Below are 27,409 nucleotides of genomic sequence, written 5' to 3'. Positions count from 1 at the left end.
TGTTACTCAAAACATACTTTATTTAAGGAACAAGATTCATGGACAGCAAAACCACTGTTTACAAGAAAATCAACAGTAAAGAAAAATCTGTCTGGATACTTTTATTATTCTCTCATATTTCTATATATTTTTTTTTTAACTTAAGGTTCTGAATAATTATATCACATAGAAATATTAACATACTAGTATAATATTTCCATAATAAGAGGGACCTGCAAGAGTCTGCTTTCATGGTAACGCTGGTATATTCAATAATTTCTTTACAGAGTCCTTATACTGAGACATGTTATTTTCTGTTTCACCTTCATTTTTAAGGGCAACTACAGAGTTTCTGTAATTCTTAACAACCTCAGATGCAAGAAGCTCTTCCTTAGTTACATTACTGACATTCTCTGAGGCTTTTATTCGAATTAGTGTATCCAAGGCATTTTTCTGAGAGCAGCTATTTTCCCAGATATATTCTTCCATGTCTTCCTCAGTCTTCTCACTCTCCCACATCTCAGTTTTCTGAAAGAAAATATACCTCTCCTTAAAAACCACTCAACACTGAAACAAAGCAAAAGTAATTTGAAGAAACTTTTCTCTCATTCAAACTCACTTTAAAAATGCTTTTTAGAAGACTGCATTTCGCCCTCCCCAAAGTATAAGCCTTATAACTCAAGCCCCTTAAACAGAGTTCAAGAGGTACCTCTGTGCCATATGCTTTCTGTGCCGAATGAGTTTCTTCTATGATTTCGCTTATCTAACATAAAAATAACTAGCTAATTCTTTATATACTTGGCCGATATAACTTGACTAGTCAGAATGGGAAGAGAAGTTTATGGATTATACATAACAAATAAAAAAAAGTTTGCAGAGTAATAGTTTTACGTAATCCGAAATGCTCAAGCTTCAGAAGATGCCACCTAGCCATTATAAACCCTAGCATATGAGTTTGGTCTGTTTTCATTGGCTATAAAATGTCAAGTGAGAAAGCTCATACTAAGTAACCTATGATGAGAGACAGCAATCCTTCAGCATCTGTGAAATGGTTTAATTGTGACTCATAAGGAAAAATACTACCAATTAATTCATTTCTTCTTCCTGCAATACAGATTGCTCCTTAAATGGATCTCTGTCCACAGTGATAATTTGCCACCTGATTGGTGCCACAAGATCAGACATGATCAAAAGTTGAGCGCAGGCAGATTTTGTTTCAACCCAGTGCCTGTAAGAACTTGGCTTGTGTAGTTGTTCTTTGTAGAGCAAATATTATATCTGACTGTTTTTCTTACTCAGTGGCCCCTTGTCTAGCTTCACAGGCTATTTAAGGGATATTTCAAAAGCTATAACTGGCCATTTTTGTCTATTTAATTACTATAATGTAAACTTAAAGCTGATAGTATATTAACTTACTTTCACTTACAGAAGCATCACAATTTGAGATATTTCTGTTTCAATTCTGGTGTTCATGGTTTTGTTGCATAATTGTTGTAGAATTTTATTTTGATATAATTTCTATTTCTAGAAACTAGGAATAAGTTGAAAGAAGCATTCTCCTAAAGCCTTTATATCCTATGTTTTTTAAAAAAACCCTGCCAGAAAGGGATCTTCAGGTTTTCCAGCTATGCTAATCATAATTAAGCTTCATTAGTTGCAAACAGACAAAGAATTCTATGTAAATCTGGCAATCACAGGAGGGTTTTTTTTTTTTTTTTTTTTAAGTATCTGAGACAAAAAATTATTTTTCTAACTTGCAGGTCTAAGCTAACCCTGTGTGCTTGGGCCTGTCCATCCAACTTTAAACATGCTTTAACAAATGCTGTACCCTGCATGCGGTAAATGGAATCTCTCATCTTTTAAATCTTAAGAGTCCAAATGTTTAGTCAGAAACAGTGATTAACATTGCTAAAGGGCTCACGTGACTGACATTAAAAACCTGGAAACAATACAGCACAGAAATAAGAGAACCTCATTCAGCTGCTAGGGGGAGGGTGGAAGGTATTCTAACCTGTACTGGTAAAGCAGCAGTAAAACAAATGCATACAGTACAGTGTTCCTTGTATGCTTGAAAAACATCACAATACAATGTGGAGATTTACACATTCTTAAAATTAACAACTTCATCCTGTTTTACATATCCCTTGTTTTATCTGCATAATGGCAATCTAAGACAATTTTTCCCAACCTTCAAAAGAATTTTCAAGTAAAAGCTTCTCTCACAGGGATAGGGTTTCTCAAGAGTAATGGAATATGGGTATTGCCTCTGGATAGTCTCTGGACCAAACTCGTTTGCCAGAGTCATGTTCAAAGTTCAAACAAAAAATCACTTGTGAGGCTTTTGAACACCTTCAAGTTACAGCAGAGACAACAAGAACTAATTACAGCCATTACATTTATCTCTTCAAGAAAATCCCTCTCTGCACACATTAACCTATGGGATTTCAGAGATGAATGCTGATAAATAGATTAAGAGTTTCCCCATCTCTTTTGAGCTACACAGAGCAAGAGGATTTTAAAGGAGACCAAAGAAACTGTTAAAGTGTTTCCTTCTTGGAATCCTTCCCAGTAGAATGGCATGTCAAAACAGATTTTAAAATAAAATCTGACTTTGGGGCGGGGGGGGGGGGGGGGGGCAGTAAGGAATTTGATGGTAGGGGGAGATTTCAAAATCCATTCCTCGGCCCTACTACAAGCAGCCAGTATCCATTGCGGCAATGTTGGTGGCCTTGCTTCAAAATGAAAAGTTATCCTAGTGCACACCAGTCCAGAAATACATCACAAACAGGAAACTCAACAGAAACCAGATTTTTGCAAGCTGACTGAATTAAGTGAAGCTTAAAGACCTTTTCAACCAGATTTATTGCAAGAGCAGAAGTGAATTCAGAATTATATTTTCATCTGAAAAAGTATACAGGGCAGTCAGGCACCTATGAACTCTAAATAATGGAAACATTATGAGTGTTGTAGTCTCAGCTTTACTAAAAAAGAGACAATGAAACTTCAAAAATGAGGTTGTTACTCATAGTTTTGTTAGTTGCTTATTTTTGTCCCCTGCAAATTTAAAATAGGTTAGTAAAAGTTGCAGGAAGAGCCTTACAACAAAGGAATAAAACTCTGAAAGCTAGAATATTCAAATGTGGCATTTGTGCAAAATTTTTCTAGAATGCATACCTAATGAACTAGGTTAAATATCATGAATGTATATTTCTTCAGTGAATTGACTAGAAATAATTGCTTCATGCCATCATAAGACAATTTCAACATTCAGACTGGCTGAAGATGCACTCAGCTGAATTAAAATCATTTATTTTGTCAACACTTCCAACAAGAACGACAAAAAACACTTCATATAAACTCAAAGGACCAACTACTACTAAACAAGAGGCACAGAGTAGTGAGATTTTATTTTTTATACCTCCTAATGCAAGTATTTACAGATCTTTTTTAATGTCATAAACAGAATAAAGATCTCTTTCTAAGCAAATCTTATATGCTAGTAGTTTAAGCATTATAAAGGCTTGTAAACCACCCAAAAGGCAGGCTTCAACTGAAGTGCTGACACAGCATAAATACTAAAGCTATACGCTAGCCAATAAAGCTGCTCTTTAACATAAGAAACTAACAAAAATATCAATATACACTGAACATTTGAGTACAGAAAAAAGGAAAGAATTTTTAATCACTTAAGCAGACATTTCATTTTTCTTGGCTTTTCTGCCAGCTTAACCTTTATAAGTTGGCTGCTGCAGCCACATGAAGGATTAGAATTGTCAGTTCTCTGGTGTTTCCTTTGGGGCACATGTTTTAATTAAAAACTGTATGTGCCACAGAAATTTTCAAGGTGATTAAAAACACTTAGGAACTCAAGTTAGTCAAATTTCTTAACTGTCTGAACAATTAAAAAATTAATGCTATTTAGCAAAACCAAAATTTTTAGCGAGACTTTTTTGAAGGAGGAGAAAGAGGAGTTCTTTAGCACATAAAGTTACAAGTCAAATTTCAATCCCTGTATAGCCTCGAATAAGTACACCCACTTCTTAGTACTGCAGTAAAATAAAAGATGCTCTGTGTGGTACAGTTATTACAGATTTTCAGGTAATAAATGACAGCTATACTAGCATTTTCCAAATTACTGGGCACCTTCTAGCCAAAGAGGAATTGCCAAAATAACTATGTACTCATCTCTTTGGATATATTATAGCTTTGAACTGCACTACTTAGTTAGCAACTTAAAAAGAAATATCTATGTAAAATTCCTAAATAGGCTAGACATGCTTGTGTTTGATGAGATTGGTTACAGAAAATTAATGGCTAAGCTACAGAGAAAAGGTTAAAATAATTAAAATGAGAATTTAAAGCGCCATATTGATTGTGCACCAATTCCACCTGGCATTCTTACTCTGCCTCGATGGGGTAAATTTAATTTAAAACTCTTCTGGAACGGATAAAAGAGTTTCTTTTCAGTTTTCTTGTTTCTACTAGAAATTGCTATCAAGGATGCTGACCAGATAACCAAACTTTCCCCTGTATAGAACATATTAATAAATAGGTGGAAAAAAAAACGCTCCCTGCCCTCTTTGGATAATCTTTATACAGCATGGAGCTGCAAAATCCACCTTTGTCCATTGCCGTCATTTATGCTGGTTCTGAATAAGCAGAACGTTTCTTTCTAGGACACAGCAACAACACAGGGCAGAAAGGACCTCGGAGGTTTTTTAAAGAGTCAGGAGAAAGACTGTGAGAACTAAACATTCTGGTAAGGGATGAGCGTAAAACTGAAAGGCTGGGGGGGGGAGGGGCAAGCAGATAGAAAAGAGTAGAATAACAGAGAACTTTGCCTCAAAAAATAACATGGAAGTAATGCAAGAGACCGTCTTGTACTTAATGATATACTTAGGTTTTGTCTCTGGTTCTGGCAGTAACTTGCTTTCAGTCCTCAGCAGTCTCACCATCATCTAGCTTGCATCTTTCAAAAAATGAGGACAACTAACCTCTCCGGGCTGAAGTAACTGCATGTAACTTCTGGAAACTCAATGCTACTGAAAGTCATTTGAAAGGTTTTTATCTAAATAAATTTGTTTTCTGAATGGAGAGTAGGTAAGATTCTGATCTCATCAAGAAAGAGTAGTGTTATTAATAGATGATTTTCTGTCCTTTTTGTTAATAATCTATGCCCTACAAGACTTCACTTCTCTCCAACATCTAGACTGAAGATCAAACAGCTGTAAAAGTTACAGGTATACATTAAGAAGCCTTGTTTCTCCAATACCTAGGAACATAAGACTTAAGCATAAGGAATTGCCAAAGACTACTACAATTCCAAACTGTACACAGACAATTTTTAATTTAACCACTGTAAGTCACTTAACTTTGTTTCAGCTTTGGCTTCATAATAAATAATAATAAATGTTCTTCCTTTGTGCTTCCAAGCAAGAGAGAAAGTTGTTTAACCTTCTTCTACTATAATATGTTTCCTGTCAGCAAAACACCTTCTTTCATTTTAAATGCTTGAATTCAGATCAAAGAAAGCTTATTACACTTAATATCCATTCATGCCACTTAGCTGTATCTTTTCTGACTTAACGTTAATGATACAGACTCTTTGCAAGTTTTTCAATTTTGAGCATTAGTAGGTATACAATGGAGTGTAATACACACTTCAAAGTAGTACATTTAGAGATCACCCTTACTTCACCTTCAATTTTTGTCTGTTATACAATATAGAAAGACATTCTGAGAAAGAACATTACGGTAGGAAGGGCACAATTATAATCACATTATTATTCTAAGATCTCAAAGTCAGAAGATTTATACTAAACAGCCTTCAATTATACTAAACAGAGCGTAAAGCCCTCCCCACCCCTCCTCTCCCTTTGCCACCCCAGGTACATGCTTTAATCACTGGGCTACAGTCCTCGTTTTCTGTTTAATGAACCTTGATTTTTTTTTCTGCCAGGGAAGAGTTTTAGCAGGATCAAAAAGAGGGTCTGCCCCTCACGTCCCAATCTAATCTTACAGCTCATGCATTTTACATCCTGAGGGACTGTTCAGAACATGAAGTTAAAGTATACTAAGTGGGCAGAGGCCTGAAGATCAAATCTAATGCTTAGGTTCCTAAGGCGGACTTGAATCCTTTCACATTATTTAGGCTAGATTATAAGGCAAATTCCTACTACGGAAAAACTGCAACTGACAACCTGAAGTGATAAAAATATGCTTTTTCTTGTAATAGCTTAAAATGACCATAAATGAAAAAAGACAATACAATTCAAGCGCTAACCGAAATCTTAATCTTTAGAGAAATCTGTTCAACAGGACTCCAGGATTGTCACCAATGGTTATGTAAAATATTCTTTCCGGTGCATATAAACACACACTCCTTGCCCCATCAGTGCCCTGCTATTATATTTTTTGTAAATGCTTTACAAAAAATGGAATATGAAGCTAAATGAAACATTTTCCTCAAGTTAATTTCAAACTGTAAACAGATTTTGGGTTCTCAAAGAAGCAAGGAAGATGAGAACTGTGTGCAGAATTACTCCATTATTTTTAGTATGTCAGATTACACCTTTTTCTTTAGAAGATACATTGCAGTAAACAAAATCAGAGGGCATTTTCATTAACTATCTTTCAAGATATCAGCTGTGTAACATGGAATGATTTCCTTTACTCTGCATCATCTAGCATTTGTATATGTTGAAAATCAGGTGCTAAGGAACCTCAGAAAATTACTGTGCTTTTGTAGTATTGACTGGTTTAAAACAACTGCCAGTTATTTCCTTTTCACTCTCCATCTTTTCCAGATCCCTCACCTTTGTAATCACTATCAATGTCTTTCCTTGTTGATAACTTAATTTTACTTAGTTCTCTTCCTGCTTTCCACTCAAAACAGAACTTTAGTGACACTAGCTGAGGGAGAAGAGATCGGCTTATGCTGTTTCCAACCACTTGAGGGCAGCAAACTATTACGCTTTAAAAAAAAAGAAAAAAACAACATAATACTGTAAAAACACATCATTTTTTTACAGCAGCTGTAACAGCATTCATGCAGTACCACCATGTAAGCAGCAGAAACACAACTGATTGAGCTACTTAATCTACATAATACATCTCTCCCTTTCATTTGGTGAATCCACTCATGGCACAGTCCTTGGGAATAATTTGCAAGGAGTCAAAGGTGGATCCATCAGAGGACGGATCAAGAACCAGAGGACAGTTCTTCCTTCCTTCACTTCCCCCAATTAAAACAAACAAACAAGCAATCCCACCTCCCAGAAAACAACAAGGACCATGATAAAAGAAAAGCACTACTCAACCCTTTGAAAAAACCACATGGTATTCCAGTTTGAATCCAGTTTCACAGGATTTTGCATGGTCAAGTCCATTGCTGGCATTTATGTGTGAAAATGAGAAGACAGAGAGAGGACAGTTTAAAATGCAATTCTACTTTTAACTACTCATCTGTAGGGACTGCAAGTCTATAGAGTAGCAACCCACTTCTACAGGTGACTGAAAAAGCTTCAGCTACCCTCTTTATTCTCAACTCATGAATGTACCTTTCACTCCTGCCACCTTTGTCAGCGTTTTCACCTTAACACTTCATTCTGACTATGCATCAGCAGTCTGACCATCCTCTTCCCCTTCTCCTTTCCTCCCCCAGCATCCAAATTCTGCTGCTTCTTCTAACACTCATACACGCAAAATAAGACATTCATTTACTCCTTGCACAAAAAATTTCAAGTTGCTTCTTCCTTTTGGTTCCTTCTCTTTCTCTTATTTCCCCATACACTCAAAAAAGGGACCTCTCTTACACATCTAACCACACAATACTCCTGAATTTCTCTGCAAGTTTCACAACACCAGGATCAATCCCCTTGCAGTTCTTCAAAACCTTTTACAACTTGGCTAGCCTATCTTCTTTCATCCGTTGATTGCTAGCAGGCTACCAGAAATAAAAATGCTAGTCTTAGTGCATTAAGCTATCATCCTGTCCCCTCGCTTCTGCTGTGGTACCTCTCAGAAATCAGTCAGCCAAATTTGATTGGGTAACCTTTTATTCATTTATTTAAACGTAAACAAGTTCTCTTCCCAACATCCCAATCCAAGAAAGAACTCTATTCCTAACTACATTCAGAGCCTTGAGGCTGAGCAGTATCTATACCAGTTACTGAGAATCTTTCGTTTTTCCTATTTTTTCTGTCATGCACTTGGTTGCATATTTTTGTAACCCCACTACAAGAGGGATTCTTGCTATTTGTACACTGCCAGCAAAACTAATTCTGAGCCATCTAGAGATGCAATAACAGTACTGCTGAGTTGTGGATGCCCTGGGTTTTGGTTTGAAGCCAAGATTGAAAAAGAAAACAAGAAAATTTGTACTAGAGAGACTACCACTGAGACAAACTGTTAAGTTTGTCTTCTAAGCATGCATTCAAAAGACAGACAAGCCAGAATTAAACTTGTCATACTCACTACTTAAGAATAAATTGTTGTTAGAAATGCACCCCTCTACATATTACAGCTGTCCAGCATGTACTTCACTACATCACCAACAAAACCACCATCAACAATCATCCCCTTAAAAGTTTCAGATTCCTAATTACTTTGATGTTCTATTTCAAAATTGTAATAAAAGTATTATGCCTCACTTGCAATTAAAGTATAATTACACTTGAAATTATACTTCCTAAGATATATCAGCAGACAATTTTTCCTTTTATGAATTCACATGCTTATTCATTCACAAAATCTAGTAATTCAGTTGCTTACATAAATTAGGGAGTTATACCATGTTTTAAAATGACAGCATGTAAAGTTTTCAGGAGTTAGGGCAAAAATCTATATGTAGCCAGCTTTGCCTTCACTTATAAGAGTGAAATGTCTGCCTTCATCTTTTTACTGAGTTCCCCACTCAAGCAAATGCCATGTGGCACTACTCTAAGTCACCAAATCAAATTAGTCCTGTAAAGAGGTTTAATGTTACTGTCTACATGGAGGGCTAATCCCCACCACTACCCCAGTGTTTAAAGTTCACACAGATTAAAATAGAATGCAGATTGTTTGCTTATGGTTTACAAAACGTATCCAAACTACCTTTCAGCAAGTCTATTAAAAGGGATTATTAAAAGGGATTACCACTGATCATGGAGAGGGGAAAAAAAGTCACACCAGATCATCAAATTTTCATGGAAATCAAAGACAATTACAACTGATTGATGAACTCATAAAATATTAACATGGAAGCTGAAAGGTTAATAAAAGGGCCAGGGACTTGTGCGTATTCAATACACACTGAACACTCATGAAGCAATATCATATAGCCCTGTCTTCCATCACTAAGTAATGCTAGAGCAAAGAACAGATGTAGTGTCTGCCTGGAATTAATAAAGCAAACAGTGTCTAGCTCTCTTGTCATTGCTTAATACTGGAAACTGATCTGTCACTAAGTTCGGATTTGTAATGCAATGTAATGCTGTTCAGGAGAAAAATATCCATGTGTACAAAGCACCTTAAATCTAAAGTATAAACATCTTAAGATAAATTTATAAGGTGAGTTTAATTGGATGCACTCTACAATTACAAAGCACATATCCTTCAAGTCAACTTCTAGTCAAAGGGAGATACAACTCAATCTCCTTATTACATTTTAGGTGATCACCACAGTGACCGAAATCAAGAACACTAAAATTCCTTAAAATGCTAAATACAGAGACTTTATCTAAATAGCAAAGAACAACTGAAAGTAGTAAGTGTGAATTTGGTAGCTAATGAGCTACTACATCATTTAGAAATGCTTCTGTGAAAATACTTTGAGAGATGGACAGCGAAAGCCTTCATATTCAAGATGACTAACAACATACTACCTTGAAAAAAAGCTAAGCTGTCCACAACACAAATACGGGTTTTCAACAATAATTTCATTTTGGACTTCTAACTTGGTTCTGTTAAGTTGGTTGTTAACAGTTAAACTATTATCTACAACCCTTTATCATGACTAAGCACAAACTCAAAACAGACAAGTCTGAAGGATTCACGGTAGAAGAGTGAATTATGTTTGAAAACGTCTTATAATTTTGAGTAGATTACTTAAGAATTGTAATAAAATACCAGTTATTGGAATAAGATCTTGTGAGCAAAAGGGAGCTCAGAAAAGCAGCCTAAATCCTTGTTCATTCCAACTTGAGGTCAGCTTTGCCAGAGTGCATTTAAATACTCCCAAATTATAGCCATAATTTCCACAACTGAAGAAATGGCTCAGACTGTAGGTAACAGGTAGAAATACTTTTGGAAACAGACAAAAAGCCAGAAACTGTGATGCATTTTAGTGTTCATAATTCTCAAGCTAATAACATGTCTCTTTGCTTCATTGGAATAGACCTGTTCTCATCTTTAAAGCTGGTCATTGTTAAAAACGTAGAGACAGGAGGTGACAATCAGAGTAGATCATTTCTCCAGAACCACTTAATTCATATTTGAATACTGTGCATAGGCAGCCCAATACGCTGCCACACTAAAGGCACGTTTAGGAACGCTAAGAATCAAGGCGTTTTCTGCTAGGCTCAAGGTCAGTTTGGAGCTTACTGTTGTCAGAAGCTGACTATTGGGGAAGAACCTAGAATCTAGGGCATAAACTAGAGAACTTCTGAAAAAGAAGCAAACTATAAGAGATAGGTCGCAACATTAGGTGTCCTCAATGTATTACTTCACTGCTTGTATCAGATACTAAAAAAAAAAAAAAAAAAAAAAAGACAGGACAACTCCACCCTGTTTTGCTTCCTGGAAGTCAACCTTTTCTAGGCCATCATGATTTTAATTTGCAGACAAAAGATGAGATACTGTATTTTTTTGGGGTGCTTCTGCTTTGTTTTCCTCCTCAACCATAACGTCTTTCTACTTTCATCACTAGACCATATCCAGTAATTCCCATATCATTCAAGATACTTCCTTAAATGCTTCTATTTCAAGTTTTTTTTCCCCTCAGTCTAATAAAAACAGTACAAAAGTGTTTATGAGTCCTTATAATTGCCATCCTTCTCTACCCAGCTTTGTTTTTCAGTTTCACTTACATACTTTTTTCAGTAGTCATATAAATCTAAAGCTCTTTTTCTAGTGAGACTTCTCCAGCGAATAAACAGCACTATGACAAGGATGAAAACTCATGAAATTTACTTTGAATCATTTTAAGTGATAAATAAGTTTGTTAGATCTTGATCCTGAAGTGTCACTTTGTTTCCTCTTTCTCTACTTCACCAATTCAGATAAACAAAATTAATGTCTGTAAAGAGAAGTATACTTCTAAAAATTCCTAACCTTCTGATGCAGTACATTACATGTGTATTACATATACAAACAAGAGAACAGCTCCTGGAAAGCTAAAGAAAGGAATTGTAAGTTCACTGTGGAAGCAAGATTTAAATATAAGCAACTTACCTTTGTTGAATCTGAAGAAAATTTGGGAGGGTGAGGGGAACAGAATCTAAGATAATTTAACCGGATATAGTCATCACACCTTTCATAAGTTACAAGTGACATTTAGTTTACGTAGATGGACATCTCCCTCTCTCTCTCTCTCTATATATATACATACATATAGATATGCACAATTGCTTACCCAAGATTCATGGTACAAAACTGTGAGGAGGTGTATTGCATAATCATAGTTCTGTCTTCTTAACGGACACCTAAAAATTCAAAAACAAAGCTAGTCTTTCTGAAATCAAGTCACGGTCATCCACTTTTTAATAAAATACTAAACCAATCATAAAAAATTTCTAATCTGTATCCTCAGGATCTTGCTTCGATTCACACACACGTTTCTGGACTACACAATCAAGAATAATACTGATGCTTTTACAATGATATTAAGAACATAAAACAATGAGAATTGGTAAGTCAGTAGGGAAACATACAAAAATAAAGAATCTATAGATCTTTAGGAACCACTAAAAGGTTCTTTGCACCCTATGCCAAAGACAGCCAGAATGGAATCCAATATGGTTTAGTCTGGACTCCCTTCTTTCAAATCTGATGGACAACTCCTTTCAGCAGTGGTACTGATTTACAATAGATTAGACTGAGTATGGAATTATATTTTTGGAGAATGTAAGTTACATAAAATAATCTAGAAATCAAACTTTTAAAATTGTTCAAATGATCAATTGGAAACATGAAAGAATAAGGGTTTTCACAATGTATGAAAAACACCAACTAAATGCTCACAAAAGGCAGATGAAAATATTATCAAGCTTGTCTGGATTTATACTCAGACCAAAGTATCAAGAAATGCGTTCAAACAGTTTTCCAGGTCAAATAAGCGGAGGTAGCCCTAACTAACACTGAACATGACTGCTTCACATTTCATCCCAGACTGATAAAGAAAAAATTCAAGAATCTTAAAAGAAGTCCGTATATTAAGAAACGTTACTAAGCTTCTCATAGCCTAAGCAGAAATGAACACTTGTACTGTATACTCTCCTGTGGCCACAAAGTTTGTCTTCTGCATTCACATAAGATGACCTGTCACTTGAAAAAGGTATTAAACCAGTTCTGAAATTTTAGGCTGCCAAAATGAAGCTGTTATTTTTCAATTTTAAAAGGCACCATTTCCAGATAGATGAGTTACCTGTTACTTTTTTCAGTTAACAGTGACCAATTATAACGTGAATTTCCAAAAGTTATTTTCTGAAGTCTGTAATACTGATTGTCTGTTATAAAACGTGCCATGGGAAATCTACCTAATAAGCTGCCAATATACATATTTTTTGTTCCTTAATGTAAGTTAGAAATTACTAGCGAACAAATTACATCATGCCAGACTACATATGAGATACTCCAAAAGCATTTATCTGAATTGCTAAGGACTATGACAGATCTAGCAGGTGAACTTTAAAAAACTGTTTCCTCATACGTCTTTCAAAGTAAAAGAATCTCAATATACCAGTTATTACATAACAGTCTGGAGGACCCCATATTAAAGAAAGAGATACTGCATAGAGCTTGTGTCTTCAGAATTTACTAAAAATAAGGCAAAAAATATTGATTAGCACATTATGAATTTCTTCCAGAATGCAACATGAGACCATAGACAGATGCACTAGAGAGTAAGTTCCTTTCAGTTATCCTAATGTTTCAGCTACAAAAGTAAGTTTTGGTAGAGAAATAAAACCTTTCAATTGAAACTGCTAGTAGCAAAAGTGGTCCCAGAGAACTAGCCACATTTCCAAGTCTGGTGGCTAAAGAGATACAAAAAGAATAAAATTGTGTATTTATTTTACTTACCACATCTCCTACCAAAGGATAGGAATTAAGGATAGGGAAAATGAATTCTAACACAAAAAAAACACAGCAGACAGAAAAGACTACCAACTATGTTTTTCCTAAAACTGAATTTAGCTGTGAATTATGTATTATGGATTTAGAAATTAATATGTGTATTGAACTATTCTCCTAAACTCTTCAGAATCTAACACAGAAAAAACATGCTTCTCCTATGCAGCCTGCTGAACATAACTGTAAATAACCACAGTGCTTCCTTTAAATCCAGAACATAAAAGCATTAAGAAATGTCTGGTCACTAATGTCTTATTTTTCCTTGCCTGGAACTCTTCAGATCATTGTTAAAACTAATAGAATCCATTTGTCAAACACGATAAATACTTTAAAATAATGACTAAGACTTCTAAAAACAGAGCTCCAATATCTGGCAATTATTATGTTTGAACCTCTATGCGATTTGTCCATAAAACTGTAAAACTTACACAGGAGTATTGATAGGTTTATCTTAAGTCAGATGTTAGCCCACAAAATAACACTACTTTACTAACACAATAACATCATATTAGCAGAAAAAAAAATTACCCTTTCTACTTTGACCATTGCTTCAGGCATTTTTGTCCACCTGTAACCATACCTGTCTGTGGTAATTGTGAGTATATCTGTATCCTTGCAGTATCGCTCTCCTACAAGTTTAATGAGTTTCTTCTTTGCATGGTCATCCAAATTCAGGTTAGAAAGTTTAACCTTCAAATACAAGAGAAACATCTTAAATTATTTGGAAAATCCAATCTCTGTACCCTGAAAAATATTTTAGTGTATGGTTAGGAATATCTTTCACCAGGAATTAAAAGGACAGCTATGAGGTACACATTTGTAGACTTTCTTCTGATTGTATCATTTGTCAAAAGTCTTTTAATACAAGGCAGGTATAAGCTGAGCCTTCAAGCAATAAATTTGTTTTCATCCAAATACCAAAGGGATTCAGAGGGGAGAACATTTTTACTCAAACTTCTTTCAGAGGAAAAAAAGCTGTCAGTGTAGTTTGTAACTTTATTTCATATTTGAATTACTTTACATGGGGAAAAAAAAAATCTTTTTTTAGCTATTTTTTCCAATGTGGATCAGTAGATCGGTAAGGTTGATACTAAGATGTTTCAAAGATACTTGCTACAAGCATTTAAGAGAGCAGGAAAAACATCAAGTTACTCAAAATTTCTCAACACCACTGCCGGGAGATTTTTTAATAGAAGTATGCAGAGATACACACTGATATGAATACAATGGACTACAATTGTCTAATCTCACAAAACTGATCACACAATAGTGCGAATATTGATAGCTTCTCTTTGTTTCAACACCAAGAAACTCACAACCCTAAAGCATACAGCAAATAACTATCACTTATGTAGGAAAAAAAAAAAACTCAAGAAGTTAGTCTGAAGCTAGTTTCTGTATGTATAACAAGTAGGAAAAGTAAAGCAAGCTGGTTTTAGCTATTAAGTATCAGAAAAATTAACAAAAAGTTGAAAGACTAAAAGAAATATGAAGCTCTAAAATATTAGGAAAAGAGTACTAGCTGAAAAGAAAAAGAAACTGCTACTAAAAATAGGACAATGAAGCACTAAACTTAAATGTAACTCGAGGCCATGAAAAAGAGGTGGGGAGAAAGGTGGGGGGGACGAGGGGAAAGGGAGGGAAAAGAAGAGTGGGAAAGAAATCAGAAAGAAAGGAAGGGAACAAACTTTGCTAGGTATGACGGAGTACTAAAAACTACTAAAATGTGCTATGTAATATATATCTTCAAAACCATTTGCACTAAGCTGTGTTCCACAGCCTGAACGTTTTGCAGTTCACTGAAGAGCAGAATAAGATTATTCCAGAAAGTAAGGAATCATATAGATAGGTTTAATAGCTACTTTAAGGTAAACAAAGGGAAATACTGGTTTAATTCTCCTCTAAGGGAACTGTTTCTGTTTACCATGTTCAAATTTTAAGACTGGTAAATACAAAGCCCTAGCACCTACTTAATCTTATTACAACTTGTGAATAGTTTAAACTTTGCTACTTTTTTTCAGTTCCCCGCAATTGGTTTGTCAGTGTTGACTGTTAGTTGAATACCAATGAATAAAACATTGTCTTGCATCTGCAAAAGCAGTTATTACTGTCAACAGCTGGCTTAGCACTGCAGTGAACTATTTCCAAGCTACTTAGCCAGAGAGCTCTACATATCACAAGTAGATTTACTTTGGTAACAAACAGACACTACTTACATGTGAGTGAGTATACTGCATCTTTGAGCCTTAACATAGGTTGAATATGGTTTTTTTGAGTTTGAAATTACAACTAAGCATTTAAATAAAACCTAATACAAACCCAGAAGTTTTGCCTGTATTTCAATACTGAAACTTCTAACCTTAAAAAAAAAAAAACAAACCCTAAAACCAGTACTCAATATATTAGGTGAAAAATGTCACCTTGTTAAGGAACATATGTTCATTCACAGCGCACCCCTGGAATACTGGTGAGCAGCAGCACTAGCTTTGGGGAAAAAAAGACACACTTTATCAAGTTGACTTCTAATTGCATCAGACCTAAAAGGCGCATCCAGTCTTTAAGGCAATGGTAAAGATGCATGAGAAGGATTCCACTCTTACTGCTGTTTAAAGCACACATGAACAATCTCTTTTGAAATCACTGTCCTTGCCAGGTCCCCGAGTGTGCGCACTGTACCCCCTCCAAAGAGTTTGGCAGCTTGTGCTCAAGGCTGCCTTTGATACAGCGCAACCACACAGCCTTGAATCAGAGCCATGCAGAAAAGCTGTGTGATGTAGGGGCTGCATTTAAGGCACTCAGCCTCAGTCTCTGCCTGAACCACTCTGCATCTAAGCCTGTGCCCGGCCATGGCACTGCTTGTGCCTGTGCCCTCACTGATGCAGACCCTGACCCACAGACTTGACCTCAGACATACTGCCAAGAAATTCTATAAGATGCAACCATTAGACTGTCAACTGACCCTAGTTAGTGTTTCCAGACCTAACCGTGACCCACTGATTTGTCTTCCTGGCTTAACTTCAGATATGCTTTATCACTAGGGAGATTACCAGGCTGTTGGCTGAACCCAGTGTCACCAAACTTGCTCTGCTCACCTTGCCCAGGTACTGCAGGGCTGCAACCTTGTCACGGAGGTCACTCCCCCAGCCTGCCTTGTTGCCACCCTCAGTCCCTGACTTGCCTTCCCCAACAATGCCAACCAAAACTGCTGAGAAACACCTTTTTGTCAGTTACATTTTCTTAGAATTGCTCCAACCTCTAAAGATCTCAGACTTATTGGCTAATACTTTTCACTGTCTCAAAAGGATGTCATTACCCTAGCTGTACTATGCTGTATTCACATGGTGCAATCATCTGAAATCCATAGTTAAAAGAACTATATTTTATTCAATGACTTGCTTTTCCTAGAAAAAGTTTCCCTATTGAAAGTTATCTGGTCTGTTGCTTCTGTTACAGGAATATAAAAAAACCACATATAAATATTTTGTTCTTACTAATCCAAAGTCATATTAAAGTGATAAACATTTATATGTGTAGTTCCTTCAAAATGGGATTATCAATTGTACTGGTTATTATTGTTAGCTAGAATGCTGCAGAATGCTATTTTACGTTAAATTTTATAAACGTTAGAGCTCCACAAAGAATAGCTGCTGATTAAAAGGAAAAGACTTGTTTAAAATCCTGTATTGCTATGCTGTCTGGCACAACCTGGACAGTTCCATTTGTGAACAGACTGAGATAAATTTAATGACAAGAAACATTGGTAATAAGCTGTAAGAGATGAAAAAAAGGTCATTTCCGGTAAGATCCTGGATTAAAAAAAAATTCAGGAGTTACATTACTTTAGAAGAAAACAAAAGCGTATGAGACAAAAAAAAAAGAGTCTTAACATGAAGATTCACCAGAAACATTACAATATTCTACAACACAAGAAACAGTAAATGCTTGAACACTCATTGATAAACTCAACCACTGTTTGACGCACTGCAGTCTGCTTTTACCTTTAAATCTCTCCCTTCTCCCTTCCTCCCTAGGCAGATTTTGTTGTTGGAAAATTCACATACGCTAATTCAGGGCTGGTTCTCTGAGCAGCTGAATTGTTCCCCCCCTGTGATGCAGTGCCCAGCAGTGACCTGCAAACGTCAGTATGGCTCTATTAGACACAGCTGAATATGGGAGTGAAGGGGTCAAATGTGTATCTCCTCCTGCACACATACACGAGCCAGCACAAAGTCTAGCTTCTATTCTCACAAACAGATATACTGCATTCTCTTTTATTTCTAATGTACACAGATTTGTGAACATCTGCTCTTGATTATGAATCAAGTTTAAGAGATAAAAGGATAAACTGTAGCATGCAGTGAAAATCTATGGGGGGTGGGGTACAGCTAATGGCTGTGTGAAATGCATGCAAGCCAATGACAGACCAAACTGAATTTCAGTCCAAACGAACAGAGTAAGAACACAACTATAACTGATCTCACTGTTGCTGCTGTCAGGATAGGCTCAAACCTCATTCCAAAAGAGAAGTTCAAAAGCTACAGCACAGTCCTAACTTTTTTACCATGAGGACAGGCAAGCATTGGTACAAGCTGCCCAGAGAGGCTGTACAGTCTCCATCCTTGAAGGTAGTCAAGGACCAACTGACTAAGTAACCCTGTCTGACCTCACGAGTAACCTTCTACTCACAGCAAGGTCAGCTTTGAAACCTCCCGGGGTCCCTTCCAACTTCAATTATCCCACGATCGTATGATCAAAAGGCTGCTGCTTCTGCTGCATACACACTGATGCCTAGAGTGCTGCTAACTCAATGCTTATTAATAGCACTATACATATGACTTACCTTTCAATACTTATGCATATAAAATAGAAATGCATATAAAATATACAGGTACATAAAATAGAAGTGAAAGAACCTATGTGAGACACCAAATACTAAGTCACCTACAGCCAGCAATCAAAAAACACTGAAGACATTCAGCAAGCCCCAAAAGTTCCAAATTTACTCCATAAAAAATTGAGAACATTCTTTAAAAGCCAGATTCTCTGAATCATCGTTCAAAGTCTCTGAATGTTTGCACATGGCATGTTGTAGATTACAGCACGCTGTAGATTCTTATCTACCAAAAGTACCACCTCAATATGTAGGCTTTGGATGTCAAAAAAAAAAGTCACTGTCATGGAAGGTTTAGTTTAGGGGAAAGTTAGGAAAATGCGTTTTATTGAACAATGGGTATAAGGTGCCAATCACCCTGTCCTCTCTGTGACCCCAGTTAGCCTGCAGAAATCTCCTGCTTCTACAATTTAAAATCATTGGTGGAGGGCTAACATGTGCCCTAAGTGCCCGTACCTGTCAATCGAGCAGAATATGCCAGAAGGAAGGCGAGTCGACATGGCTGTCTGCAAACAGGTCCGCACTACAATTAGGGATCAAAAAGGGACCACTAAGAGCAGGGGTCTAGACGGATTTGACCAATCGCTTGCCTGCGGTCCCAAAGTGGGATGGGTATAAAAGGGGCACACATGACCCCACCAATGACAGAGGACAGAAGAAGGCGGCTGAACTCACTGAAGAGGCTGGGGAAGACGACACCACAGCAGCCTTTTCCAAGGCTCGGAGATGCCAGGCAGCCTTTATTCAAGGCTCTTCCCCTCCCCCCCCCCAACCCTGACCGAGGGAAAATCTCCACCCTGACAGGCTGCAGGCAGCCAGTGCTGCCATGCCCCGGACTTGGGGCGCTGGGTCAGGCAGCTAGGCCTAGATCCCTCCCCCTCCCCCTCCCACCCCCCACTGGCGGACACATGAATACCCCCCCACCAAGCAGTAACCGAAGTGGCACACCGGCTCGGCTGTGGCCTGCTTACTTTTGGAGCGCGCACAGCGGCAGCATATGCTGTGGCCTACTTAGTAACCCTGGGGCTTGAAGCGGCACCTCCTGCCCCCAGGCGTGGCCTGCTTGTCCCTTCCCCCTTCTCCCCCCCCCTCGCCCCCCCAACTTTCCAGCATAACCACTGGTACCTTTGCCCTTACCGGTTTGAGCTCAGGTATATATGTGTAAATACTGTAATTGTCGCTGTTCTGTGGGGAGTTCAATGTATGGTTACTGATTTATTAGGTGTATATTACTACTATTGTTGTTATTACTAGGTTTTAATTGTTATTGCTACCAGTGACACACATCAAACTTTGTTATTTGCTTCTGGCCATTAATTGTGAACCCAGAAGTGACAGGGACGCCTATACCGTCATCAAACCTTTCCTGTAGCATGGAGTGCTGTGGGGACCAGAGCATCAGGATGCTCTGCGGTTGGCTCAGCCGACCCTCCCATGACAGTCACCATGAAATTTTTAAAAAAGAGATTTAAATTCCAAAATGTTTTAGTTATCCAAAACATTAATGTCTCTAGAAAAACTTGTTTTCTTTATAGTAAACTGCGGACCAAACCATTAGGATCAAAATGAAGCATCCCAATTCTTCCTGTAGTCAAAGAACCTTTTTTAAAAAAAAAAAAAAAAAAAAAAGCCTTTTTTCTTCCGGATGTTATCCTACTGAGGGATTTCCTCTACCTTAATGACTCCACATATCATATCTAAAGCTCACTATACTGTTTTAGGCAGCAGGTAACAGCAGTCCAGGTGACATACCAAGCTGCAAGCTAAAATGAAGAAAAGCTACAACATCCTGCAAAGGTTTAACTTTCAAACCGAGGAGAGAAATACTAGAAAGTCTCTTAACCAACTCCAGCTGACAATGCCAGAAGATGAAGACAGAATTATCAGAGTAACAGACAAAACAGTTTTCGAAGCAAGAGACTGTTATGTCTATTAGCATTTTGCAGCTGCACCTACCTCTCAAAACACTAACAAAGCTGGATCTATCGGTATACTCTGTTGTATTTCAAGGCCTAACATATTGCCGTCAAAAACTTTATATTAAATACAACTTGCAAGTTCCTGAAAATATTCTATCACATTGATCTCTACATTTATTTTTAGCATCCATGTTAAAAAAATATAAAATAAAAATAAAACATTAAAAAAAAGCCCCAAAACAAACAACGACATATGGACACAGTTAAGAATTTCTTAATACCGTTTCCTGGATTCTTAATGCTTTTCTTACTTGAAGATTGTTATCATGTTTTTACTGATACCTTATCAAAATTCACAAATAACATTAGATGCTAATATAAACCTGCATCTAGAAATGCAAAAGCTAGAAATGCATTAGAACAAGATAACACACTATTTATATACAACCAGTAATAAAGAAAACTAAGATCCTGTTAGTGACGTTTCTAGTAAAGGAAAGTATACAGTCCCCTTACTGTGCAACTGATAACCTAAAAATGTACCTGTGCCTTTTCACAGAAGATTTGATTTGTCAGAAGATATGCTATTTTGTTTCTAGCAGAGCTTGGTCTTTATAAATAAATACATATATCGTTACAGCGTGAGTTCTAACATGCTGCTACATATTTAAGGAAATCCACTGTTTTTAATTTGGGCATTCAGTGAAGCGTTTCCCACGTTCCTTAAAACCTAGCATATTTGCAAATGTTTTGAAAAAAAAAAAAAGCATCTAGGGTTTGAAAATAAATGTTTGTTGTTTACAAAAAAAAAAAAACCTACTACTTACTCTTAAAGTCACAACTCTTGCTTTGGGATTACGAATAGATGTCCCTGCAGAAACATAATCTACTGTTTCAATTTCAATAGGAAAATGCTGCTCGCATTTCTCATCACTGTCCAAAGCACTTGGCCATTCAGTGCAGAAATCTGTAGAATAAAAAGAAAACAATCCAAGTAATATGTTTTCTCTAATTTATTGAAATATGTTTTTAAAAGTAGTTTTTATAAAAAAAAAAAAAAAAACTTTACCCATTTAGATAATGGCAGGGTCTCCACTGGACTCACTCCAGCACTACAATGTCTTCTCTGTACTGGGTTTCCCAAAACTGGATACAGTACCCCAGACACAATCTCACAAGTGCTGAATAGAGGGGAAGGATCAATGGCCTGAACCTGCTGGCTACATTCTCATTAATACAACCCAGTATGCAGTTAGCCTTCATTGCTGCTGAATCATGCTCAAATTTCAAATGCCCACCAGAACCCCAAGGCCTATTCCATAGAGCTTTTTTCTAGTTATATGGCTCTGAGTCTGTACTGATGCATGGGTTATTCCATCCCAGACGCAGGACTTGCAGTTGCCTTCGTTTAACTTCACGAGAATCCTCGCAGCCCATTTTCCCAGCCTGCTGAGGTCCCTCTTCATGGCAGCTCTGCTCCTTGATATATCACCTGCTCTCTTGGTTTTGGTATTCTCTGTGAACCCGCTGAGAGTGTGCTCTGCACCATCATTCAGGTTGTTAATAAAGCATGCTTTCATGTGTTTGGGAACAGCTTCCAGGAAGATTTGCTTCATAACCTTCCAGGGACTGTGGTGAGGTTGACTGGCCTGTAGTTCCCTCCATCCTCTTTTTGCCCTTCTTGAAGGTGGTCAGGCAATGTCTCTGTTCTTCCAAGGCAGCCTATACCTGCTTCTGCCTTCCGTGTACTTTCCTCAGGTCACTCAGGAGTTCCTGGCTCACCCATGCTGTCCTTCTGACACACTTGCTCAACAACTTTCTGCACACTGGAATGGATCATTCTTGTACTTTAAGGAATATCTTGGAACATCCATCAGCCTTCCTGGACACCTCTGCCCTCCAGGACAGTCTTGCATGAGATCCTGACAAACAAATTCCTGATTAAGCCAAAAATCACTCTCCTGAAGTCCAGGCTGTAATTCCACCATCCGTTTTCTCCCTTCTCTCAGGCTTTTACACTCCATAGTTTCAGGGTTGCTGGTACCAAGGCTGACCCTGACCTTCACAGACTTTTCTGTGAGTAACAAATCCAAGAGATCATCTCTTTTAGTCAATTTATCAATCATCTGTATTAAGAAATTGCTTTCAATCCACTACTTGCCTTTCTCACTTCTCTCAAGATCTTGAACTCCAATTTGTTGTTGGGGCAACTAGGACTGGTATCAGTTTTCACATTCCCAAGCAGTTCTTTCTAACCTGTGAGTAGCATGTGCATCATAGCACCTTTCAGTAATCGTTTTATCCAGCACCCACATCAAAAAACTATCTGCAACACATTCCAGAAATCTCCTAGACTGCTTCTGTCCCACATTACCCTTCCAACAGATGTTGAGATGGCTGCAGTTCCCCATGAAAACCAAAGCCTGTAAACATGAGCCCTTTTTAGTTTTTTAAAGATGGCTTCATCCACTTCCTCTTCTTAATCAGGCAGTCTGTGGTAAATGCCCACCATCCTCCTTCTTGACTTCCCCTCTGATCCTGACCCACAAGCACTCAACCAGGTACGCTCGTCCTGTAGCAAAGCTCTGTGCATTTGAGCCACTCCTTCGGATACAGGTCAACTCCTCTTCTACATCTTCCTTGCTTGCACCTAAACCATGCAAGCTTTCCCACTGCATTTTTGTGGCACCTCACAGACTTCTAATTCCTCCCGTTTCCCTTGGCTGCATATATCTGTATACAGGCAACTCAAGATGGTCCTCTCATCGCTTCCTCCTTGCGCCTCCAATTCTCTTTGGGCTTTGGCCATCATTCCTTGGGAAACTTGATTAAAAGCCCTGCTCTCAAGTTATCAAGCCAGTTGGCAAAGATGCTCTCGTTATTCATCAGACAGACCATGCATCTCCCCAGCAGACCTTGCTTCTTTCAGAGAGCTCCTTTTATGAAAAGCGGTATTTTCAAATGTGTGCTGGACTGGTAGGCCACTGATTTTCTGTGATTAAACCAGGCTCTAATCTCCTGAAAAATGAGTCATACCCATCACACATATTCCTTAATAAACTATGAATTCTCCTGTATGAAAAGGGCCTAATAGGTAAAATTAGAGTCTTACTGGTACTGAAAACACCACAATACATTTCTGCTCATCCCTGATGTAACTCAATACAGGAAAAAGAAAGCATATACACTTTTGCCCTGTCAGCCAAAGGTGCAAGAAAAACCAGCTTTAGAAGTGGCTACTGCCTCTCCTTCTGCATCATAGCACAGTTGCACTCTGAATTGTCTTAAAAGTCCAAATTTGTTTCAAAAACAAACAAAACAAACAGCAACAAAATAAACACAAACAACTCCCCCAAACAACAAAAAAACCTCACCTTTAAGAGCTGCACAATGTTTCTTAATTGCAGGAGGAGTAAGATGCAAAAAATTGGGAATCTGAAATATACAGATTAGAGTTACCAAAACAATAGCATTTTCTCAGCTCATAAAGCAGTATTAAAAAGGGACATTACTGAAATCTGATTATATTTTTAAATTAAGGTAGTACAATATATTTAGTAAAGACTCAGATAAGATGTCTCTCCTCTCAAATCTGATGTAGCAAAAGACTTAACTTAAGCCTAACTGTAGAAGTCATAAGCATGATAATACTAATTAAGCCACCTGATATGGTTCATTTATATTTGCTACTTACGCTAATATTCATCAGAAGCCTTACTAAATATATCTAATAGAAAATAGTACCTAAGAAAAATATTTTGATCAGAGTAATGCAGTTTTAGTGAAGAGTAACTTTAGAAGGTCAACAAACACGAATGGAATGCGTCTTACCTTTATAAGCTCTAGGTTGCCTTCTTTTGGTGGAGGTACTCCTCTCTTCACTGGGTAACCCATTCGAATTGGAAGAGGCACAGAGGCAGGTTTAAATGCAGCTGCTGTTGGATAAACACTGCTCCAGTCCTGATCAACAGCCATCCTCTCAGTTCTGGGTGGTGCATGCTAACAAATTGAAAATGATGGAAATTTGATGGGGAATACAACGTTTTATAAGACAAAGCAATAAGAATGCCTATGAAATGTTATTTCAGAAATAAGCTCCAGTAGCTAGACATTTCAAGAAATCTTGATATCAAAAGCTGGCATTCAGTTTTAAAGGCGTTATTAAGAGAGAGCCTCTCAAAACTTGGATAACAAGCTTTTCCTTTCCCAATCCTTAACTGCATTTTACTTCAGAAATACTCAGAATGAAGATCCTGCTATCTTCTTGGGTTCTTACAAGTCATTAGGAAAAAGCAAATCAATACTTAACTGCAAGCTCAGTTTCCTAAAGCACCTACGTGCTTGGTGGAGGACAAGGACAGGAGTTTTGAAATTATGGAATTCTGAACAAGTCTGAACAATTCTATGGAAGTCTAAACACGTTCATAGTAACCCCGAAATGACTTGTTATAGAAATTCCAGTATAGGGAAAATATATTACTGTATTGCAGTAATAGCTTATATCTTCCAGTAACTGACCAAGGCTCTCATCAAGCCAGCTGCTCTTAAAAAAAGAAAATAAATTAATTAATATTGAAGGGTTAAACACAAATGGATATAGGCAGTCTGACTATTTTGATATATCAGCAAGTTTGATCTTGGTAGTTAAAGGAGCAAAAAAGCAGTGAACACTAGTCCACTTTCACTGTTTGCCTTTAAAATTATAACGCATGGTAACATACTTCTTTAAAAATTTTTGGCACTTGGAATAAATAAGAAAATTCTCAGTAATTAAATGTTCAGATATCAGTTACTGCGCAAAAACAATTTCAGTTACATATAGTAATAGATCTTTCAATTATGCCAAAGAGCAACCACTACAAATTCTGTAAACCCATACTGAAAATAACACTAAAATGCCTCTGCTCCTTTTAAGCGTAACTTCAAGTTAGTTTTCAAGACTGCAGTATTTGGGCTCAATACAAGCTAATTGTTAATGTTTTTGCCTTTATGAGAACACAGATTGAAAACAGTTGACATAGTAAAGAATTTAGGTACTGATTCTGGAATTTGGTCACACTGGATTGTTTCACCAGTTTCTGGACAGGTTCCTGCACAAACCAGTAAGATATATAGTGTACAAAATCTTTTCAAACAACTCTGAGTTAGCAGCAAATAGTTTCATTTCTTACCGATCTTATGAATTGTGACGTCCTGTTTCTTCTCCATGTTGAAGCTAAAAGAAAAACAAACATTTTCAATAAGAACCTGCTTTTGTGCACTCATATTAACATTTATTCATACACATCCCCATAGTGTAAGGAGTAGCTCAAATCAGCCAATTCAGAAACAGAAGAACTGGCTTGAAGTATACCTTGCAGTTCACTGTTCTGGTGTTCTAGTCTCAAACTTATTGAAGGGCTTCCCCCTAAGTAACTGCAGTGATGTATGAACTGGGTTTGGCTCATGCTTTGACCTTAGTTCTTGAACAGCCAAGGCTCTCCTCAGAGACGACAAATGATCTTGCAAGTTTTTACTCAGAATTCAAATAGCTACTTCACAGAATACTAATGTAACAAAACCCAACACAAGAGAAAAAGATTATATTTTACAGAGTCTCTATGCAAGACTTTACCCACTCTGGCATCCAAATACTCAGAAGTACCAAAACACATATGTCCAAGTGGTTTGGCCGAGATCATTACGACACAGAAAACAAAGGATACCATCTGTCAAGCCCTCACCAAGTCTCCTGGGTTCTTCTTGATTGGTGACCAAATATTGGTTTTGAACATACCTTTTGTACCCCTTAGGAATGGATGTTTGGGGTTGTTTTGCCTCGTTAATTTGTCTTACTCCTCATAAGTCTTGGAAAAAACTGAATTTCAAAGTTCTTTTGTTCTATATCTAGTTATTTTATGGCTCAAATTCTGTTGTTTCTCTTCTTGCTATACAGTAATCAAAACTAAATCATAAATACAGGGCTGCACAGCAACAATTACATACCCTTCCTTTATCCCTTGTCCTGCCATTCGTTATGGTGCTTTCAACTATACATACTTCATTCATACCAACTCAGCAAAATATGAAATTCTCATCTGGAAGCCATAAAGACAGGCACTGCGCTGCAGGTCCACTGTAACAAGCACAACGCTCCCCTGACAATCAGCCTAGGGAACACCCCTTTGCTCGCTTCTTTCTTCAGGCTGCTTGCTAATATTCGCTCTGACAAAACCTGCGTCCTACACAGCAGAGCGGGTTTTACATCACAAGCTCCCCGGCAAACTTTTGCCAACCAAGCCTCTTTTTAAGAGCCGGCCGAAGGCGGGAAAAGAAGAGGGCCACGGGCCACACGCCTCAGCTTCGCCCCGGCCCCCGGGCGGCTGCTCCCCTCCGCCCGCAACCACCGCAGAGCGGCCCGGGCCCCTCTCACCTTCCCTCTGCTTGCCTCCCCTGCTGCTGCTCACCGCGGGCACGGAGGAGTAGGCCGCGGCCCCGAAGAGCGGCCCGACCCCGACCCCGGCCCCGGCCCTCCCGCCGCACCGCGACAGCACGGCCCAGTAACCGGCGCCGGCCAGCAACGGCCCGCTGACGGCCGCCATCTCTACCGCCCGCACGCAAGTCCCCGGGCAAGACGGAAGCCGGCGTGGGCCAAGACAGTCGGAAAGGCGAATCGTTGGTGTTGCCCGCTAGCGCGGCGGGACCTGCCTCACGCTGCTGGGGGCGGGGCGGGGGCGGGGGCGGGGGCGGGGGCAGGGGCAGGGGCAGGTGGCGCCTGAGGCAACGGCTGAGGCGAGGCGACGTGGCCGTGCAGCACCCCAAAAGTCTTTTTTTTTTCCCTCCTGAAAGAGGGATGAAAAAGATAAAAGGCAAAGGAGAAGAGGAATGCGGTGTAGCGCTTAGAAATCGCTTTGCCACTGCATGCTGGCTACCTCCAGCTGCCCAGGATCTGCCTTTTTCTTGGGGGGGGGGGGGGGAGGTGCGGGTTAAGAGTGGAGGAGCAGGCCTGGAGACCGCCGCTGGGGATGAGGGGGGAGTTTCTGTTCCTGTTTTCCTGCAGTCAGTTTCTTGATCTCACAAGCGTTAACAAAGCTGCTTAAAACCCGTGTGCTACGCCTTATCCTCTCTGCACCCCTAAAACAGGGAAAGGTCACCAGAGAAAAGACGTGACGTGGGCACATCCAAGCCAGGCACTGCACGCTCAGGCAGCCCAGCAGCTATGTTAAGGCACAGTAAAATGAAAGAGCAACTTGGAACAAATTACGTAAAGTTTCTAACACCAGCCATATAAATCGGTAGGTGGAAAGAA

General features: G+C 38.3%; 1 protein-coding gene across 1 annotated transcript; it reads right to left on the bottom strand.

The window, feature by feature from the left end:
• Nucleotides 1–26,831, bottom strand: MRPS35 (mitochondrial ribosomal protein S35). The gene is made up of 8 exons (XM_068953298.1): nucleotides 26,534–26,831; nucleotides 25,293–25,336; nucleotides 23,953–24,120; nucleotides 23,496–23,556; nucleotides 20,949–21,088; nucleotides 13,892–14,001; nucleotides 11,594–11,663; nucleotides 1–507 (listed from the first exon to the last, which is right to left on the bottom strand). Exons 1-8 carry the CDS (start codon nucleotides 26,700–26,702, stop codon nucleotides 229–231), a joined length of 1,041 nt encoding a protein of 346 aa, XP_068809399.1. The 5' UTR covers nucleotides 26,703–26,831; the 3' UTR covers nucleotides 1–228.
• Between the last annotated feature and the right edge of the window lie 578 nt (nucleotides 26,832–27,409).

Source organism: Struthio camelus, chromosome 1 (genome assembly GCF_040807025.1).
Source record: "Struthio camelus isolate bStrCam1 chromosome 1, bStrCam1.hap1, whole genome shotgun sequence".
Classification (NCBI taxonomy): Eukaryota; Metazoa; Chordata; class Aves; order Struthioniformes; family Struthionidae; genus Struthio; species Struthio camelus.
Note: the sequence above shows the minus strand (reverse complement) of the source record. Positions and strands in the feature narration are given on the sequence as shown.